The following is a 20,783-nucleotide window of genomic DNA, read 5'->3' as shown; positions in this document are numbered from 1 at the left end:
GGTCGGGCCCTGGCGCCATGTTGGGCGCCCGTAGCGGGGGCCCCCTGGAGAGTCGGGCCGGAGCTGGAGCTGGTGCTGCCCGTGCAGCGCCGCTGGGAGGGGCTTGGGCCGCGCTGGTTTAACGACTGAGCGTTTGGGGAAGTACCTGCCCGCTGTGGGTGCTCACAGCGGTCTCGCTGGGTGGATCCGGTGACAGTCCGGGCTGATCCAGATGGGTTTGGGAAGGCGTTGGGGAAAAACCACTGGAGAGGCACAGGGTGTTCAGAAGGGATCTAGGGGAAAAGCAGGGATTTATCAGCAATTTATTACAGGACCCCTTTTGCTGAAACGTAAGAAGTAACACAGGCCTAGTAGGTTGTGTGTGTGGCCTGTGCTTTGTATGAAGCCTTCTGGGCTTCCTGGGACGTGCTGCTCAACGGGAGCGTCAGGGTTGCAGAAGGAGCCTGTGGTGGCTGTGCTGCTGCAGCCTGGTTAAACTGGCCTGACCTTCAGTTCACCCCTGGGGATTGACATAGGAGAACTCTTAATGCAGCAGGTCTGTGAAACTCATCGGCAAACCAGACTTCTCTGTCCCCTGATGTCTCACCAGTACGTGCCAATTATTAATCTCCACATCAGTCACCAGATGGTGAAATTATATACCTTCACATGTCTTTTCCTCTCAGAACTAAGAAACTCTGTTCTCAGTTCCAATCAGGATAGGCTAAGAAAAATACGTACTTTCTAATGATGTTAAACACGTAAGTGACAAGAATTATTTCACTGGAAACAACTTTAATATCTCACGTCTCTTCAGCTCACCTATCCATCTCAGCACAGAATCCTCCTCAAAAAAAAAAAAGAGAAAAAAAATTTTGAGACTGTTCAACCTGATGGACTGGGCCCCTGAAGCTGAACAAAAGCTAAAGCAGAGGTTTAACAGTATCGTGCAAGCCAAGGTGATAAAAATGTGTGGGTTTTTTATAAGTTGCAGAAAGCAAAATTTATTTTTTTTCCTTTCTCTTCCCCTCATCCTCAGATTCCAAATAAATGACTGTGGTGTTGAGGTTTTTTTTACTTTCCAATATGCTAAATTTTTAGATACTTGACAAATAGGGTTTCTCATTCACAGAGATAAATTTCAGTGCAAGTGTTTTAGTAATAGCATTATGAGTCAGAAATACAGATTCTTTCAGCTCAGAAAGGAAGGAGATGCTTTTATGGAGATCTCTAATCCAGCATCCTACTCAAAGCAGGGTTTACACTGAATTCCAACTACTTTCTCCAGCATATTTTTTAAATTCATTTCTGACTTACTTCAAAAGTCATCAAAAGAGACTTGGTCTAATCAAAGACTGTCTGGTCTAGGATATTTATTACCTGTGAATCAGAGATAATTAATCATTAGGATTTGGTGGCATCATTACTCTGACTTCAGCGTTAAAAGTGTCTGATAACTTTAATTTTTGCATACCAAGTGTGGCACAAGAAACCAAAGACACTCAAAGCTATACATAAAATTAATTGCATTCCAATTGCACAGCGACATGTGGATTTTATAAAAAATACTGACCTGTTCAGCATTAGCTGTTCTTTAGGATGGTATCAGTGCTGACTTTGCTGTTTCGGCAACTGCATCCTTTAAAGCAGAACTTCTGTTTGTGGATCATGGTGCAAATTGGCTAGTGAGTAAAGGGAAGAGCACAAGTACCTCATGGGAGAATGAATCATATTGTGCTCATACGCCTACATCACAAGTAGCAGTCTCTAAATGAAACCATACCCAACACTAGGGTACTCAGCTGTATTCCTGGAACAAGTGTTAAAGAAAGATTAATATAATTTCAAAGTACAGGTTCCATCTTTGGTCTCAAACTCTACATGAAATAGCTGATCTGTAACTATACAAGTAACTATACAGTGACTTGCAGAACTGTAGAACATGCAGCCAGGACTGTTTGACTGGTGGGTCTCTGAGTGAAGTCTGCTCTTATTTTCCCTTGATAGGTTCAAAACACAGGTTAGCAATCCTGTGTAGCACTCCAGTTTCTAAAAAGCTTCTGCAACTGCTCTGGTATGTTTGCACACAGTTGCAACTTGAGAGGTTGGTAAGAATGTCTCTCCATACACTTCACTGATTTCAAGGTCTCTGCTGTCATCCTAGGCCTGTATTCCTGAGTTAGATTAGAGTGATATTTCATTCAAAATAAAATAACCCCTTGTTACTACTGTTTATATAAAATCTCTTTTTTTCAGTACAGAGGTAGGTAACCTCTATATCGCCATCTGATAAGAAAAATTGATGTTACATCTAAAGAAGTTAAGACAAAATTCCAGACAGTTCTAGATGAGATCAAGGAAAGCAAGTCTGACATGCCTCAGTCCTGAGGCTTTGCAAACACAAGGAAAGCCTGTCGCTCGTTATGAGTAATTGCAATACTGTGTTTACTGGCCTACAGGGTAACAATCTATATTACCAGGTCGTTATTGCAATAACAACTCTGTAGATCAAAAATATTGGAGGTATAGGCAATATTATGTTATTCAAATTCAGTTCTCAAAATATATTTTATCTGCGTAATTGCATCTGAGCTAGACAATACTAGAAAGGTTTCAGAAGCCTCAGGACAAAATATTTTAATTACTAAGGAAAAAAAAGAGTACCACAAGAGCAGCTTTGAGACATAAATGGCAAAACTGCTAAAAAAAATAATTATTTTCACCGTGGCAGTTCTGTAACTTTCTTCATATTACTATGAATAGTGTAGTGTAACAAAGTAGCCTTAAAAATAAGGTGACAGAAGGAGCAGAATACCTCTGAAAAGATAGTAGCTATTACTGTTAGCATCATGTAACCAGGTTAAAGAGGTTTCAGGCATGGACAAGAGCTGCATTTTGTTAGGTGCTACATAAGCACACATATACCTCAGAGTCTGAAAGAAGATTGCTAAATGCCATTTCACTTCACTTGTACATTAAGTTTGAGGATTTTATTTCTACTCAGATTATATCCAAAAACGGTTAAAGAAAAAGTGAGAGCACATGATGTCACCTCTGTTAGTGCGCTTTATTACATTCCTTATCTGTGGAAAGAGAAACTAGATGTGTAAAAAGTTTTAAGCCAGGTAACTGCTTTCCTGGGCTTTGTATGTAATGCTCCCTGAAGTGTAAGTAGCCATTTAACTTATTCTTTTAATTTTTTTGTCTGAATAAAGTACCAAAAGAATGTGTCATTAATTTAGGGTTCTGCCTTTCATATTTGACCACTAGATGATGCTGTGACTCTTAATTGCAAGTGATACTGTACTGTCAATATTTTAATGTTATTCTTTCATTTTATAGAAAGCTGCAGCAGTTTTATATACGAAAACTTGGTATTTTCTTTGTTGTTCTTACATGGGTTGTAGCTGTATATACTATATATAGACTAGTTATACTTTATACAAATCCATATAGATCACAGATCTTGGTGGTAGCTCTTTCTGCTGATACTGAGAATATCACATTATTCTAGAAACTGTGCACATATATTTTCTCCAAATATGGACTGCTTTGAGTGCAGACTTTTGCCAAAAGTTGAAAGCATCCTAAAAAGAGATTTGATATGTTTAATTCAGATTAATATTTCATTCCGTTTTATCTGTCCGACATAATTTGTTATAATAGTGGGTTTAGTTTCAGTTTTAGAATTTATTTTTCCATGCGATAACTGCATATAGAATTAAGGGTTAACACTTCTATTTCTCAACTATTGCTAAAATATGAAATGATCTTACTTGTTTCCATAGGCATTAGTTCTGATTTCTGTTGCCATAAGTAATTTCACCTTTTTATATCAAGAAGTGCAGTGGTTTGATTCACACTGTTGGGTCTCCTAGCCAAGAGCTCCATTAGACTTTCAAAGATGACACCATTTTACTGATCATGTTCTCAAGGTGATTTCTGAAGAACAACATCTGCTTTCATGTGAGCTGACTGGTTTTCCCTGTTTGCCATTTCTATGAACTCCTACAAACACTTTAATTTCTGCAGTAATTCTTCCATCTTCTTATAGAAAATATTAACTACAATATGATTAAATTGATTGCAGCAGACAAAGCACACCTAGTCAACTAGCTCCCTCTTGTATAGGCATGTTAAAGGCCAACTCCATTCATGTCATCCCCATATGCCAAAAACTGCAAGAATAAAAACAGGGTATAGAGTTCAGAACAACCTGTAGTGAGGTCAGTGCCTGTCAGCTCCAGCATAAAGGAGGCTTGCAACTAGCCTCATATCAGTCTTTCCCACTTCTAGACATGCATGTAGTGTATGTCTGCCAGTCAGTGATCTGGATCCTATTTTCAGTATGTAAGCAAGGAAATTACACTCTTTGAGAGATAAGTAGTATGTAAAGCCTATTTTGCCCTCATTGAAGAGCATCTGCCTGTCACACTGAGGTCTAATTGGGAAATGGCTTCATTGCACTAGAATGCCATCTTCACTATGACATTGTTATATCCACAGCAGGCTCGGAATTAGTGTTGAATTGAGGTATAATTCAACACTAATTTTAAAAGGCAGCTTCCTTTTTTTGCAAACTCCTTAACCATTATACTGAAACTGGGCTTCTGTCACATAAGTGTGCTGTCTTGCTTTGGTGTATGTCTTTACTAGTTTACTTTGAAGGAGGCTTATATAAAGGACACCAAGTTGCAGTAGTTATGCTAAATATATAGGTTACTATTCATTTTACTTCCAGTAAAATTTTTACTTGGCATCTTCAAAGACATTTAAAACTGCCTCCCAAAATAGTAATTATACATTTATATAGGAAAGAAGTGCATGAAGTAAAACTCCTTACATTAATTAGTTGCCATTAACATTTGTTGAAAATTCTGCTCCACTAGAATGACATTTGGGGACCTCAAACCTACAGAGCATGCTTACACAGTTGCAGTGTGCATGCAGTAACACACTCTAACAGGGAAGCACAACAAAGAGTTATAAGGCTTTCTTCAGGTGTAACTAGAGGCTAGTCAAAGGCTAGGCAAAGACAGAAAGCCACTTGCTTTTTTCTTCCACCCCCCAACTAGGCAATGTAGACTCCTGTTTCATTAATTGTTCCACTGATATCCAACTACTATATGAAGTATCTATTCAGTATTAGTAAGGATATCAACATTCTACTTTGACTTTTTCTGGTCTTAAAACTATTGGTGTACAGTTGATTAAAGCTTCATCACTAGATTTTCCATTCAAATATGTCTATATATTTTTCAAACCCTGAAGAGTTCTGGGTTGTAACAGACTTCTATTTTGTTTGAGAGTGATTTATTTATGTACTTTTTCTTTGTGTCTGAAATCTGTTTTTAGATGTGAGTAGGTATATCCATTTCTACTGTGGCAGAACTTCATTGGTCAGAAGAGGCTTCCCTGCTGCAAGAAGAATTTTCTTCAATAACTTTAAAAAGTCATCTGGAGATTTATTGACTTGAATTATAGCAGCTGACTTATCACTTAGGCTTTGTGTAAATGACAGAAGAGGATGACAAATTTCATAGGGGAATATAGTGGATTTCACACATTGTCACTGATAAACAGAAGAGCTCAAATAGTCATTAATATTAGATGTATACATTTACTTTATATATTAGTGCCAAAGTCAGCCTGAGATTGGAGTCAGGTCATATTTAAAAGAAGAACAGAGAAGAATGAGAGGACAGTATCTTAAGTCAAACTTCAAAATATAAGAATATTCACCCATGGTTAAATTCTTTCCAGTATAGAGTGTCTGTAAAAGTTCTTTTGCAACTCTGCTTCATTTAAGACAAGACTATAAAAGGCTCTATTTCCCCCTAGGTTCTTCTCCTTGTTGTACCCTAATTAGAGTTTTAATCTAGTTTGCTATTATTCTGATTCTACTGAAAAAGAGCATGAGTTAGAAGGCTTTCAAGTGTACACTCATAATTCCACTTGAGTTTCCCTGGCTTTTTAAAGCAACTAGTTTTTATGTTGATATGATGATATTATGATATTGAAGTATTAATTTTCCACTTGAGGAAAATTGTTTTCTTTTTGCACACTATCTAAAAAAGCTGTGGGGCTAATAAGGCATTTTATGTATTTAGAACAATATTTTTGTTTTATAACTTTGATAAAATCTACACAGTGAAGCATCTCAATGCCTTCATCTATATGCTTTCAGAATGACCTGGCTCAGGTCTTCAAGTAAAAGATAGTCATCTTACTAGACCTTTTTTCCCTGTAAGGTTAATATTTTTTAGAGCAGGCTCCTTTGGGGCAAGAGCATTCCATCCAGTTTCACTGAATCCTAGATGCAGTAAGTGTTACATATAGGTTCTCGCTTTGCTGAAAGCTTCTACATGCATGGTGCTGAGCACTCTACCTCAAGTAGAGGTTCAAGCATAAGCTGAAAGCATATTAGTCTCATTAATTACTGTCTAGATTGAGATCTAAGTATTCAATATAGTTCAGGCTTGAAATCCACTTGTAAAACTGCAATTTAAATTTATGGCACATTGAAGAAGAACATGCATATGGCATACCCTGGTTGAAGGAACCACTGGAATTTCTTCCTCTTAGTTCTTTAACTTAGGAGAAAGAAAGGACATACTGCCTTTTTAAATATTAAAGTAGCCATTGTGTCTGCTCCGGGGAGACAGCAGTGAAATGAAGCGGTGGAACAAATGGGAACAAGGAATTGTTGAACAGTCTTGGGAGCATAGCAGTCAGGAGGTCATAAAACAGCTATTTTGATGATTAGAATCGTAATGGAAAGAGATTTGGAACTGTAAAGACATTGGCTGCTATGGGTTGATTCCTGTTATAGAAAAAGAATTTGTACGGAAGTAATACCTAGTACTCAATCTCTTCATGGAGTGGAAGAAGACTGCATGATCTCATGTTCAGCAAAACACTTGGATCAGAAAAATATAAATTTTATTCTTCATGAGGGGGCTGCCACTGTGACAAGATTAACAGGAGGAAGTTTTTTTGGTGCTCAGAGCTACTACTCCCAAGAGCTGTCCTGTATGGCCATAGTCAGGTGTTGTTTGGGTTTTTTTGCTTTGTTTTGCAGTGATTTGTATTTTGTTGGGTGTTTTGTTTACACTTATTTATACTTCACAGAACTTTCAGTTAGTCAAGGACACTTCTTGTCTACTCTGAGAGAAGCACATCTGTCAAACACTACATTTACTGCAGAACATTCTTCCAGCTTATTACTCATTCCAGAATCTTGGCCCAGAAAAAGACATGTTGGCATTTTCTTTTCTGTTCATTCAGCATTAAGTTTCCTGAGACAAAGTTTACATACAAATTTTAAGAGGAAGAGCTTGGAGTTTGTTCACCTCAAATTCTACTTAAGAGACAGCTTGGCATTTTATGTTCTTCTCCTGCCCCTTCTTCCTCTGTGTGGTGACCTTTCTTAAATGTCACTAAGACTTTATACTAAATTATTACTTATCTTCTAACTTGCAGGATTTTTCTCTCCATTTTTCACTTACTCTGTAGAAAGATTCTGACGTATTTTGTGAGAAAGTCACTTTTATTGATTTAGGAACAGATCAATTCATGGCACCATTTTTATCAGTATAGGCATGATGTAGTTCTACTGAAGACAACTTGACAGGGATTTCCCAGTGGAAGGGGACAGAGAGATTTGAGAAAGGAATGAGATCCACGGCTAGGAGGCCTAGTGAGAAACTGAGAAACAGGGTATGAAAGGACAGGCAAACTAAAAACTGAAGAGAAAAAGGGGCAGAAAAACCTAAGAAGGAAAAGTACAGTTAAAATACAAGAAAAATTATTTACTGCCACATAATGAGAACGTATACTCAAGACTACAGACAAGCTGCACAAAAGTAAGCATCAGGGAACAGCACTAGCCTGTGTCACTCCAAGGGAAAACATACTAGGAGCCAAGCATAACAGAGCAGCCAGGGCTGAGCCCCACAGTACCTGAGCAAGGTAAGCAAGGCATGTCCAGAGATGGTCACCATATCCAGCCAAGAGTTCAGATCACAAGAAAAGGTCATTGTGATGATACAGGGCAGAGATCAGGGGAAAGAGTTTTCAAGAGCAGTTTCAGTGGTTGCCAAGCAGGTCCACTGTAGCACGATAGCCCAAGGTGAAAGCACAAAGTCAGTTTGCAGGTCCAGTCTAGAATTCAGGGGCTCAATAGCCAAGCATAAGTATGACTAGCACTAAGCCAAGACCAGTATTCCTCCAGCAGTCTCTCAGACCACTAAAAGCCCAAGGCTGAGCTTATATAGAGCTCCTGGGCTCATGGGCAAGGGATGCCAGTGGAGCCTCCAGCTGAGATTAGTCAGGGCCATTAAAGACTATTAGTGCCTTGCAGGCTCTGAAAGTAAGAGCAGGCAAATCTTTTCTTCTCTAAAGAGAATATGGAGACAGTGTGAAGAGGAAGGGATGTGACTAGTTGAAACTCAGTGTAATAATGAAAGGGTTAATAGAGGTTAGAAAGTGTTCTTGAAAGTGAACTGCTGCTTGCATATTTTCTACATACCATTTCATGAACTGCAGGTGAATTTTGTGCAAAAATCTGTGTTTTAAATTTCAAGCAACATTCCCACTAATCAAGATTAATTGGAACTGACACAGCATAGCCAAGCTCCCGAGTCACGCTTCCGCTGTCAAGAAGTAAACTTCTTTTCTTTTCCTTTCTCTTGTATAGAATCTTGTAATATCCAAGGTAAATTTCTGTTAAAAAATTCTGTTGCAAAAAGCTGTAACACCAACAGGAAAACATATTCTACTTCACAAACTACCTGATAAATTAAAAAACTACAGTGACCTTGACATTTGTAAAACCTTTAAAAAGTACTATCTACCCTCAGGATATTAAAAACTGTTTACAACTAAGGCAGGAAGACAGTGAAAACCCATAGAACAACTGATCATCTTGGGATTTGGGTAAAAACAAACATTTTCTTGCCCGTAATTCTTCCTTACCCGTTTACCTGGCCCTTTCCTTAGTCTCCATGATTCCTTTTACAATCTGTTAGGTACGCCCTCCACCTCCTCTTTTCCCATTCCTTTCCTTCTCCTTATTGGTGTTGTCACTGTTATCCCTAAAATTACTGGGGCGGTGTTGTTGTTATTACCTTGGTACAGTATTATTGTTATTTTTCCGTTATTCTTTATTATTATTATTGCTACTATTGTTTCTTGATTACCCTTTTTTGAACCTCCTGCCCCAAACTGATTTATTTATCCCTTTAATAACCCGCATATTCATAAATTATTATTGGGAATCAGCTGCTTCCATTAGAAACATTAGTGAATACCAGACAAGTGCCTGCTCCTCTGTGAGAGGCGAGTACCACGCACAGACCTCTCAGCAGGTACCGATAACATTAAAATCTCTCCAGAAAGGAAATAAACAAGTCGCGGATCGTGACACAGAACCAAAACAAATTTTTCAACCCGAGCAGTTATAGAAGATTGAAATAAACTATAATGTGTATGCAGGGTAACAAACTGTGAAAACTGGTATTAGAATCAGATTTGGAAATTACTTACAATCCACCTTTTTTGTTCTTTAAATACTTTTTCACACCTATAAAGTCACCATACACTTTTGGTTTTGTGAATGAAATATTCTACACAAATTAGTGACACACAATGGCCAGGAGAGAAATACAAACTTCCTATGCAATCCAAAGCAGAGTAAAGGAAATGTTATAGCAAATTGGCTGGTCTGATGTTGAAAGGAGAATTCCAGTGTAGTATCTGGAAGTACTCCAGCGCAATTTGGATGATTATTTTGGCAGGTAGTGAAAAAGGGTTAGAGTGCCATAATCAGCTTAAACTCACTAATGCTGCTGTCAGAAATGGCATTCCCTCCACCCTAGGCTGCATGTTCTGCTGTCTTCTCTGTTCTGGCAGACTACTGGTATGCTCCTACCACTATGTTTCCACAAATGCCACGTGTTTGCCCTTGATCTTATTCAACAACCCCTCCAAACTGGGATGGGGAAGTCATGAAAGCGTCCTGCCAGCAGATAGCCCCCCTGGGGCTTGCATTGACTCAACCGCCTTTCTGGGCAGGCTGTTCCAGTGCCTGACCATTCTTTCACTACAAACGTTCTTCCTAATATCCAATCTAAACCTACTCTGCCACAACTTGAGGCCATTTCCTCTGGTTCTGTCATTATTTATGTGGTAGAAGAGGCCAACACCCACCTCCCTACAACCTCCTCTCAGGTAGTTGTAGAGGGCAATGAGGTTCCCTCCTCAGTCTCCTCTTAAAACTAAATATCCCCAGTTCACTCAGCTGCTCCTCGTATGACTTGTTCTCTAGACCCTTCACCAGCTTGGTCAATGTCCTCTGGACATGTTCCAGCACCTCAGTGTCCTTCCTGTAGTGAGGGGCCCAGAACTCAGTACTCGAGGTGCAGCCTCACCAGTGACAGGTAGAGGGGCGTGATCGCTTCCATGCTCCTGCTGGCCACACCGTTCCTGATGCAGGCCAGAATTCTATTGGCCTTCTTGGCCACCTGGGCACACTGCTGGCTCATGTTCATCCAGCTGTCAACCACCAGCCCCAGGTCATTTTCTGCTGTACAGCTTTCCAGCCACCCTTCCTCAAGCCTGTAATGTTGCCTGAGTTTGTTGTGACTGAAATGCAGGACCCAGCACTTAGTCTTATTGAACCTCATGCAATTGGCCTTGGCTCATCAACCCAGCCTATCCAGGTCCCTCTGTAGAGCCTTCCTACCCTCAAACAGAGTAACATTTGCACCCAATTTGGTGTCATCTACAAACTTACTGAGGGTCCACTCAATCCCCTCATCCAGAACATTGATAAAGATACTGAACAAGACTGGCCCCAAACCTGAGCCCTGAGGGACACCACTGGTGACCAGCCACCAACTAGATTTGACCCTATTTATCACAACTCTCTGGGCACAGCCATCCAGCCAGTTTTTTACCCAGCCATGATTCGCCAGTTTCTCCAGGAGAACAGTGTGGGAGATGGTGTCAAAAGCCTTACCAAAGTCTAGGTAGACAATGTCCACACCCTTCTCAAAAAAGAGGGTCACACGGTCATAGAAAGAGATCATGTTGGTCAAGCAAGACCTCTTTTTCATTAACCAATGCTGGATGGCCTTCATCTCTTTGCCCTGATCTCCTAGCTGGATGTATAACCCCTCTGGGGGCAATGCAGACTACTTTTAAGTTAGTAGCTTTTAATCTATATCGGGATCATAATGTTAGACTTTGTGAATAACCCATTAAAAAGATAACTCTGAGCATTAGCATTTATTTTAATTTTGGACCTAGTATTTGCAGAGTGTCAAAGCAAGGTGTCTACTACATGCTAAAAAGCAGACAGAACTATTCTGAGATAAAATTATTCCATGCTAATGTATTTTGTCCCTTAGTAGTTCAGTTTTCTATCAAAGTTGAGCAGACAAATTATATGCTTTACTCATACATAAGCCTCTACTACTGCTCTTGAAGAAGGATGATTTTTTGGCTATTAATTGATAGAAATAACAGGTTATTGTGTGTCAGAACTCCAAATGGCTTGAATGACATTTAGAGAAATGATTGGTTAACTATGGGCAGGCACTTGGAATATGTGAAAGATAATGTATTGTGTTTCCAATTCATAAGGTTTTTTACAATCCGTTTAATCTGTTTTAAGCAGATGTCATTATATTGTATTTATGAGATTTTTTCACTTTTTTTTTTTTTTTTCCTTGAAGAGGCTTCAGGAATGCCAAACTAAAAGTTTCCCTGATATTTTTACCAAAAGCTTTCCGTTCTAAGTATGTAAACTTTTAATCTTGTTTTTCTCTAAACATTAATAAAGATCATATTGCTGCATGCTGAATCAACTATATTTCCTGTTGGATTTTATTTCCAAAGTTATTGACCTGAGTTCTGTGTATGACTTTGTATCAGATTGCCATCTGGGAGACATCTGTTAAACTGTAATATCTCCTAGACAGGGAACATATCTACAGTACAAATGTAAAAAGCTGAGATAACCTTCCACCTCTATACAAGTGTTCTTTAATAAATAGCAAACACTAAATAATAAAGCACTGCTTTGATTCTGTCCATAACCATGGATAAGACCCACTTATGAATTTGGTGACCTTGTACTTGATTACAATCAACAATAGTTCAACATTTTTGTTGCCTATGTATTTGAGTTTCTTACAATACAATGTCCCCTTACCTTAGAAAAAAACTAAAACCACAGTTCATGTTGCAAACTGTGTTGTCTCATTGCTTTCAGATATCCCGTCAAGCAGTAGGAGATTAATATTTCCAAAAGCATCCATCTAGATTTTACCATGTATATTCAAATGTGTTTGCTGGTTCTCCAGCTGTATTTTTACAAGAAAAAAAAAATAAAATATCTCAGAGCAAAGCATACACAATATAAGCCAAAAAACCCCAAATCCCAATGGAGATAGAGGCTCTGCATTCATAAGTGCTGGGTTCCAGAAAACTATCCAGTGAAAAAAGATCTGTTAACTATATTATTTCATGCCAGCACTCTCTGTAGAAAAATTCATGCCTTCCTATTATTCATCCATTGATTTGATAAAAGTGATCTAGTTGGAAAAACAGAAAGAGCTCACTACACCCAGACATTGTAGGCTTAGAGTAAGTTGTTTCTTCTAAATTAAAACAGTAGGTTTCAAATTAAGAAAATGTGTATTTTCCATGAGGAGTATATTGGTATAGCACATCTTAAGACATTAGCTAGTCAGTGCCAGCCTTCATCTTGTTAATTAACATGGAACAATATATTTAAATTCTTCACCACATAAGAATAGTAATTCCTAGTGAATATCACTGAACTAGAGTAATTCCCTGTTGTACTTTACTGTGCAATAAATCTGTCATTGGCAATTAACACAAGCTCTATGCAACAGCAGGACTGGACTTGCTAACTATAGATGTTACAATCAAACATAATTTTAGGAAGTATAATATGACATGTTTGCTTGGCTTACTAAGCATATGTGGAAATCAGTTACAATACATTTTTTTTTTTTAGTAATTGTACTCACATTTGATTATGTTTAAATAGAAGTAAGTAAAAAATTAAGATCTTTCAAATAGTTTGATATATAGAAGTACTGCTTTTGTTACTTACAGTGTACAAACTGTAAATTCAATTATGAAAGAAAGAAAATCACAGAAGTAGTTCCCTATTGTATTACAGAGAACTGGTATTACAGAAAACTGGAGAAAAGCAGAAGTCTGGAAAGCATTGTCTCATGTTGGTGCTATATTACTAGAAAACAGAGGAACAGACAATTTGATTCCTAACTTTCTAATAATCTGCTTCCTGGTTACTGTTTAGTATTTAGCTGGAAAGTGTGAGGACAAGAGTACGAGCACGATCAGCCTTCGGGTGCAGCACTGCCATGTCCTGACCATATACTAGACTGACCACACTGCAGACCTGCTAAGGTTTTCTTAATTATCTTGAACAGTGTGTGCTTTCCATGACCATTAGATTGTGCTAAGCTGTGTTCCTGTACAGTGTCTGGTACAGTCTGGACTTCTATAATTTAATTTTAAAATACCCAGAAAACAGTCTCTGTTCCTTCAGAAAAATCATGCTACAGTTTACATGTCATCAGAAGTAAAGTCCACAACAGGTCTACATCTTGCTTTAATATAGACTGAATCATCACTGAACTTTGCTGATTTTGCATAAAAAATACAATTAAACAATATTTTCTATTCTATCCAGGAAAAAAAAAAGCTGGTTTTCCCTTCCTTTATGCTGCAGGCATCCAGAAATGACAGGATATTAGGTCTGTGGGCTTGCCTAAACTAAGGTCACATCTAAGAACTAAGGAAGGCATCAGGAAGCAGTTATCTGAGTGAAACCAGACATGACAGATATAATTTTCTAAAATGTAGCATCAGCTAAAAAGTCCTAAGAAAGTTCTGTCTTGCTCATGCTTCTCTTTTTTCTGACCAGGTACATAGCAGCAAAGATCAAATATGTCTTGGCAATCTGTAAAGAGCAAATAAAGCTCATCTATCAAATCCAATACATTTTAAGCCAGTTGGCACACAGCAGGGAATCAGCTCCTTACAGGTGCAAGACAAGTACAGGTCCAGTGAGCTTGTGACACTAAGTGTGAGCAAAATGCCATGGGTAGGTAGTTAAGTCTGGTGCTATCACTAATTGATCTTATTTACATATAAATGTAAAAATATATCTTACCTGTAAATTCTATTAATATCCAGGGTTTGTATATTCTCTGGCTTGCTTACCTTGCTAGTTTGTGATACCATGTCTGAAATTAAGCTGCAGTCCTACCATCGGGGTGGCACAGATGTAGAGGACCATTTATAGATTGTGCGAGTGAAGCTACTCAGCCTCACCCACTGCCTGTTGAAGTGTAAAAAGTACCTTCCATTAATTTTAATATTTTTTTTAAATATTGTATGTATTTGAAGCATTCTAAAGCAAGACTTTGTTTCACACACTGTTGCTACAGAATCTGTCCCAGACAGTTACAGTTGGCAGGCATTGATTTGAGACAGGTGAACAGCATCATGTATAGCAAGCTTAAACTCAAGGCTGTCAATATTGAATATAGACAGTAGTGTCCAGTCTAATCCAAAGATATAGACATTATGAATACATTGAGTAAAGCTTTGGAGAAGTCCTTAAAAAAGTAAGTTTATTATAATTTTTTTTTACAATGTTTTCTAAGAGATACTAGTTTATCTTTAGTAAATCTACCAGTATGCAGTATGGAATATTGATTCTTTAAAATTAATTATGAGATATTATACATGCTTAACGGGAATGAGTATGTGTGTATTAGTTTGTCTTTTTTTCAGAATAGTGTATCATTCTACTCTGTACAGTGATAAATTTTCTACTTTAATCTTTACTTTGATGGCTTTTCACCATTTGAGCCAACAACTGATGGAAAATTAAAGGAAACTCAGTTTAATTGCTAAAATACCTGATCTATATAGCAATATCTTAATACTGTGAATCTCACTGACTTTCATTTAAAACTGTTCTACCATTGAGAATGACTGATTTGCATATGAGAAACAGAATATATATTATGATTTCAGAACTGATTGCTAATGTTAATACAGATTCAGAAACAATTTCAGTTAGGATGAATTTGCTGACTGTAGACATCCAAATTTAATACAAAATTTGTACACAGATCTCAGGTACTAAAACTGGCATAAATTTTACTTACCTGACATGAAAACCAGGACCAAGGACTTTAGTTATGTAAATACCAAAGACCTGGGTTTTCATCCCAAAAACCTTGTATTTTCCCAGTTTGCATGGGAAAATTACCTAATTAGGCAGGAAATTATAAATGTATTGCTGGGACTTTCTTAAAATATTTATCTATTTAAAGTATTACAAAAACCTAACATATAATTTGGAAAATGTAAATGCAAAGTAGCATTTTGGCAAGCTACCAGCGGCATCTATTGGCAAAGCAGAATGTGCAAGAAGGGCAAATAAAAGCAAAATACAGAAGGTAACTTGATGGTTATGTGAGGAGATCACAAGCCAGTTATGTGCTAACAGCAAGCTTTTATTTTAATTAGGGCTTTGTACAGAACAGGTTTATGATGTTCACAAAGGCTTCATAATTATTATATTGGAAAACAAAAAAATTGTCATTATGCACATTGGGATATGAGTTCTCAGCCCTGAAGTTTCCTCCATAGTCTATAGTGAGTGGAAAGTAAATGTGGAGGAGCACATTAGGATCCCCTGCGTGGCAGGGTATGCACCAGTCATGTCTAATTGAGTCACTCCATCAAGATATAACAGTCAGAACAAGCAAACAAAAAGCATGACACAACTAGGAAGCTCAGTCCTGCTGTTTAGTTACAGACAATTTAATAAAGCCTGCACAGGATGAGTAGAAAGGAAAACATCTGTGTTCACGGATATATTTAGACTGCTCTGGTGTTTAGAATAAGTATCTCAAACTATGAAAACACCAGGGCATTATGTGACGAAAGATTCTCACTAAGGAGTAGCTTCCATTATTAGAGGCAGACTTTGGGGTCATTATCGCCTACATTTATGTATCCATCTTGGGTACACTGGGAGATTAGGATTCTTTCTAGGCAAGAAAATAAAATTAACTCTTACAGGACAGTTAAGACTGTCATTTCATAGGGAAACTAGCATCTGAAACAGCATCTAGTCAAGGTGATTAAAATGAGCTTGTATTAATAAGGCTGATAGTACATTAATATGCCTGTAGCACATTGGCTACATCTAGAAGTCTGCTCCATACAAATATAGGAACCGATGAATTTCCACAGAATTTCTGACTAGACTAATTTAGGATGTGCACATGTGTTGCAATACCTAAGGTGCACTAATTCAGTATGTATAAGGAATATTCAATAGTTACAAAACTTGCTCTTGAGAGTCAAGTTAGGCAAGGTGTGTGTTTTTTAAGTTAGGCTCTCCCACTTTTTAAAAGTAAAACTTGATTATCAATTCCAGCACGTACTGCAGAGAAGCAAGTATTCTGATGAAGCTGTGCTTAGAAAAAGCAGATGTTGAGAGCCTCCTGGACACTGAATCATCTTCTTTATGTTAAATTTGTGTAGTGTAGAATGAAACTAAGCACTATGTGTTAACATTTTACTGAATATGAACATCTACTTAAAATAAAGTTATAGCAGAAGAAACAGCAGCAATCACTAACTATAAGCTGTTGCACTACAGAAAAAATTACATTGGTTACATGACATTTCCACTTTTTGATTGTTTTTTGACTGTGAATTATATTAGACCACAGGCCAGGCAACATACATGAAGACTAAGATTCCTCTGAGACACTGAACTGGAGAAGTGTGCAGAGATGCTGTGAGCTAGCTGTGATGGTGCACTAAGCTGTGCTGATTCACTGAACTTTTATTGCCTAAAAGTCCTTTGCAAAAATAACTAAAATCCATGCAAACCAATGTATGAGAAACTGTCACTCCCAACAGCACAATGAAATACTTGCTTATTTTCCTAAGTGCCTGACATCAAAGATAATGCATTTAGATGAGCTTATGAAGTCCTGCAGCTGTCACCAGGAGCTGGATCAGGCTCAGTGTCCAGCTAAGTAACTTGATGCAGAGATTAGTAAGAGATATTCTTAAGCCTGTATTACATTTGTAGTTGTGAGAAAAATCTTCTTTTCTGCCCCAAAACCAGAAATCCACCTGCATGGAATTTCAGCAGTTTCAGAGCAAAGCTATGCCCTAGTTTTCCTGTGTTGTGAGGCTGGCACTGTGGTTCACAGTGAGGGGCAGTGTTCCAACAATGCTAACGCAGTCTGTTACTGCCTAGATCAGAAGTGGGAGCAAGGAACTACTCCTGTAGCTCTCTCTCTTCATGCTCGTTTTGATATAACAACGCCAAGTCACATTGGGCTGCTCCATTTCTAACAGGATTTAACCTAAACGGGGAGGATATCAGTGCCTCATTAAAACAGTGGCTTTTTTAAGTTCTCCTCATAGATGTATCAATTTCTTATGATGCAGCACAGACTGTATGCACTGTATTGTATCACTTGGTGTTAACAGCTTCTCAGCCTTGCTTGTTGGAACAGGAGACCTAGATCACTGAATGGTTTGCAGCACCATTTGAACTCTTACTGCAAAAGACAGAGAAGCTCAAGGGAAAAAAAAAAATAAGTCATTGATTTTGTATGACTACAAAAAGTGTTCCACACAGTCTGTGATGGGCATTGGCTTTCTACCAACCAACCACTCAAACATAACTAATAAAAATATTTCTTGAACACCATCACTTTGCATATTGGTGGACAAATGGGAGGATGCTGTGTTTGAGGACATCTAAGGTCTATGAAAGATGGAGCTGTTCCTACCTTTATCACCTGTGCTATTATTATAAGAACCTAACAACAAGAAAACTCAGATTTTATAAAATGCTAGTGTAAATATGGATTAAATAAGTTTCAGCTCACTTGTAATCGAATGAAAGAACAACCTGAGAGACTTACCTAAAAAAGGTTAATCTTCACTCTCTGGGTTTTAGGACACTATCTTAGAAGATTTATCAGAGCTTTTGTGAAATACAGTTTTATTTCAAGTATGTAGAAGTGATGACAGTAAGCCTTCTTGGATTTTTTTCTCAGTTCATCTGTTTTCTCAACTGACAGATCTCTTGTTATCACTAGTCTTTGATCATATCTTTCATGTTCTATCTAGGCTCCCACATTCCGCTTTAGACCTGGATTTAAAAAAAAACAAACCATAAATCTAGAACAACAGGTCAAGTGGATACATACATATAGCAGAGAAATAAAAAAGTTTATTTCAGTAACATCAGCTATGATGGCAGAGGAGAAGTAACCATTCCTTCTGCAAGGTTGCTTTGTGTCTCATCTGAAGACTTTACACAAAGAACTGCGCATGTTATTTAACATACTGGACTTGAAGCAAGCCCATGCTGTTAGATGTAGATCCAAAATAGCTTCATCAGACAACTACAACACATTCTTAGAAATTTTATAGTAGATGGGTTCCCTAACACTGCTTATTTATCACTAGCAGTCTATACAACCATTCTACTATATTTACATGCTCTGTGGTTTTGCTTCAGGATGATTTTGATCTTTTTAAAAACACAAATTCATTTTTTGTTATGTTCTCATCTTTAGGGTATTTTCTCTTCCTGATGAGATTACTGTCTTTTTCTGATTAAGTAGCTGAAGAGGTATATAGCAGACGCTTTTTTTTCTGCATGCTCAAAGGGCATGTAGTCTTCTCTGTGTTCAGGACATAATTCTGTTTTGGACTAGAGCTTCCTGCTCATCTATACCCTTTTATCCAAACAGCAAAAGTCTTATAGCCTTGATTTGAGCATTGGAAAATCTTGTTTTAGGAGCTTTACAAAGAAAGAATATGTCCATATTCAACATTTTTGTCTTCAGGTGATTGCTAGGTTGGCTATTTTGAAGTTGTAACCTAGCATTTTCACAGTACTGTTCGTAGAATTCGAAAACCTAATGAATTGTGATTAAAATTTTCTGACATAGTTTTCCAATTGGTCAGGTTAAAATGTAGTTCTGTTAATAATTTCACAAGTTGAACTGCTGACTGCAAATGTTGTGTAATCACCAATCAAATGATACAAAACTAGTGCCAATCTAGTAAATGGAATTTTTTCACAATGTGCAAACCAAATTCAGTCATCCTGTAACATGTAAAGGTTCCTGCTTTCTCTCTTTCCAGTCTATAAACTGCATAGTAGATTTCTAATGCTAATGATAAAAGTATATAAGTAAATTAGAGGGAAAATGATGTTATTTTTATGCACAGCAACCATCAATTAAACCTACAAAACAAAGTGTGTTGCCAGTCAAGATTTCTATTCTTCAGGAGCACATTTTATAATGTTTGTTAACCATAGCAAACCAGAAAAGGGTTATACATTGAAACACAATTGTATTCTGTTTTATTGGTTTTACTTTAAAATCTTAGTTACTCATCTGTTTTACAATGCTGTTATGTATTTACGTTGTTTTGTCAATAGATATGTGCCAATTTAATACTGCCAGAAGATTTGGCTCTACTATACATATGGTATATTTTCATGTTTCATCTTTTTCCTTTAAGGAAATTCAAACATCAGGTGCACTCAAGATGTGAAGTTGCAATGAAAATTAAATACTGTGAAAGGACATAATTGCTCAATATGTTCTGGTTTTGAATTAAGACTAGTTTACACATATACCAAAAGTTCTGGCATTATTTGTAATATAGTTAGCATATTGCTTTTGTTAAGCCAAGAAGATCAGTCTGTCACAAATTAGTAATATTCTGCTAACTGAGATCACAAGTATTCAGATTTCACTAGTTTTTACATATATGTAATGACAAACCTATCTGTATGTACTATTAAGGCGTGGTTTGAGAGAGGCAAATTAAAATTTGAAGGTTCCTCAGAGACTAAATACAAATTACTGTCATGCAAGTATGTTACTATAAACTGAGTATTTTAAGATTATTGATACCCTGCTGAGTTTAAGATTTCTACAATTTAGCAGAATATGGGATATTTTTTCAATAAGTATTTTCAAAATTCAGCCTTTAAAATTAAATGTCTTGGCATTGCATCTGACCTTTAATTTTTCATTTAATTTTCTAACACAACTACACTAAGTATGTCATGGGTGGGCAAAGAAATAAGTATTAATAATGTTATGAAATTGAAGGAAATAGATTTTTCTGTTATTTTTAGGTGGCTGTTGAAGCAGCCACCTGTAAACAAGCAAATTAATACAATCCTTTTTATTTTCTGTGGTTACCAAGATCCATTTCTGCCTCACTTCCAATACATTGATTAATCAAAAAAGAGGTGTCAATACTTTAAAATAGTCTTCAAAATTCCACGTACTAAAAAATAATAAAAACTCTTGACAAAGCTTTAGCAAACTTCTATTACTTTAATGCTGTTGAAGCCTTGGTGATAGTATCACAATATATAATTTTTTTCAGACAGAAATATCTTAGACTAGCAAGTGAGTCTATTTATTTCCTTTGAATAATTTGCTTTCTGATGTATTACTTAAATTCCGTTACATGAGTTAAAATTTTATTTTTATTTGTATGAATGATCATAAGCTATATAAAGATTTTTCAGGCCTTAAAATAATAGTCTTACTCAGCTATAATTCTTAAAGGAAGTTTTAAAATGTCAATTAGCATTAGCATTTAAAGAAGTTCTTTGTGTCTTTGAGTTTAATAAGTATTTTCTTTAAAAC

At 37.1% G+C, this 20,783-nt stretch overlaps 1 protein-coding gene across 1 annotated transcript in view; it reads right to left on the bottom strand.

Annotated features, from left to right (window-relative positions):
* RNPC3 (RNA-binding region (RNP1, RRM) containing 3) overlaps positions 1 to 1,528 on the bottom strand; it is a 12,743-nt gene extending 11,215 nt beyond the window's left edge. The window contains 2 exon segments of the mRNA XM_010006783.1: positions 9 to 272; positions 1,454 to 1,528. Of these exon segments, the coding sequence (XP_010005085.1) occupies positions 9 to 272; positions 1,454 to 1,528 (339 nt within the window).
* Positions 1,529 to 20,783: the final 19,255 nt, after the last annotated feature.

Source organism: Chaetura pelagica, unplaced genomic scaffold, assembly GCF_000747805.2.
Source record: "Chaetura pelagica isolate M959 unplaced genomic scaffold, ChaPel_1.0 scaffold69, whole genome shotgun sequence".
In the NCBI taxonomy this organism is placed as follows: domain Eukaryota; kingdom Metazoa; phylum Chordata; class Aves; order Apodiformes; family Apodidae; genus Chaetura; species Chaetura pelagica.
The sequence above is the reverse complement of the archived record's forward strand: the minus strand, read 5'-3'. Positions and strand labels throughout refer to the sequence as shown.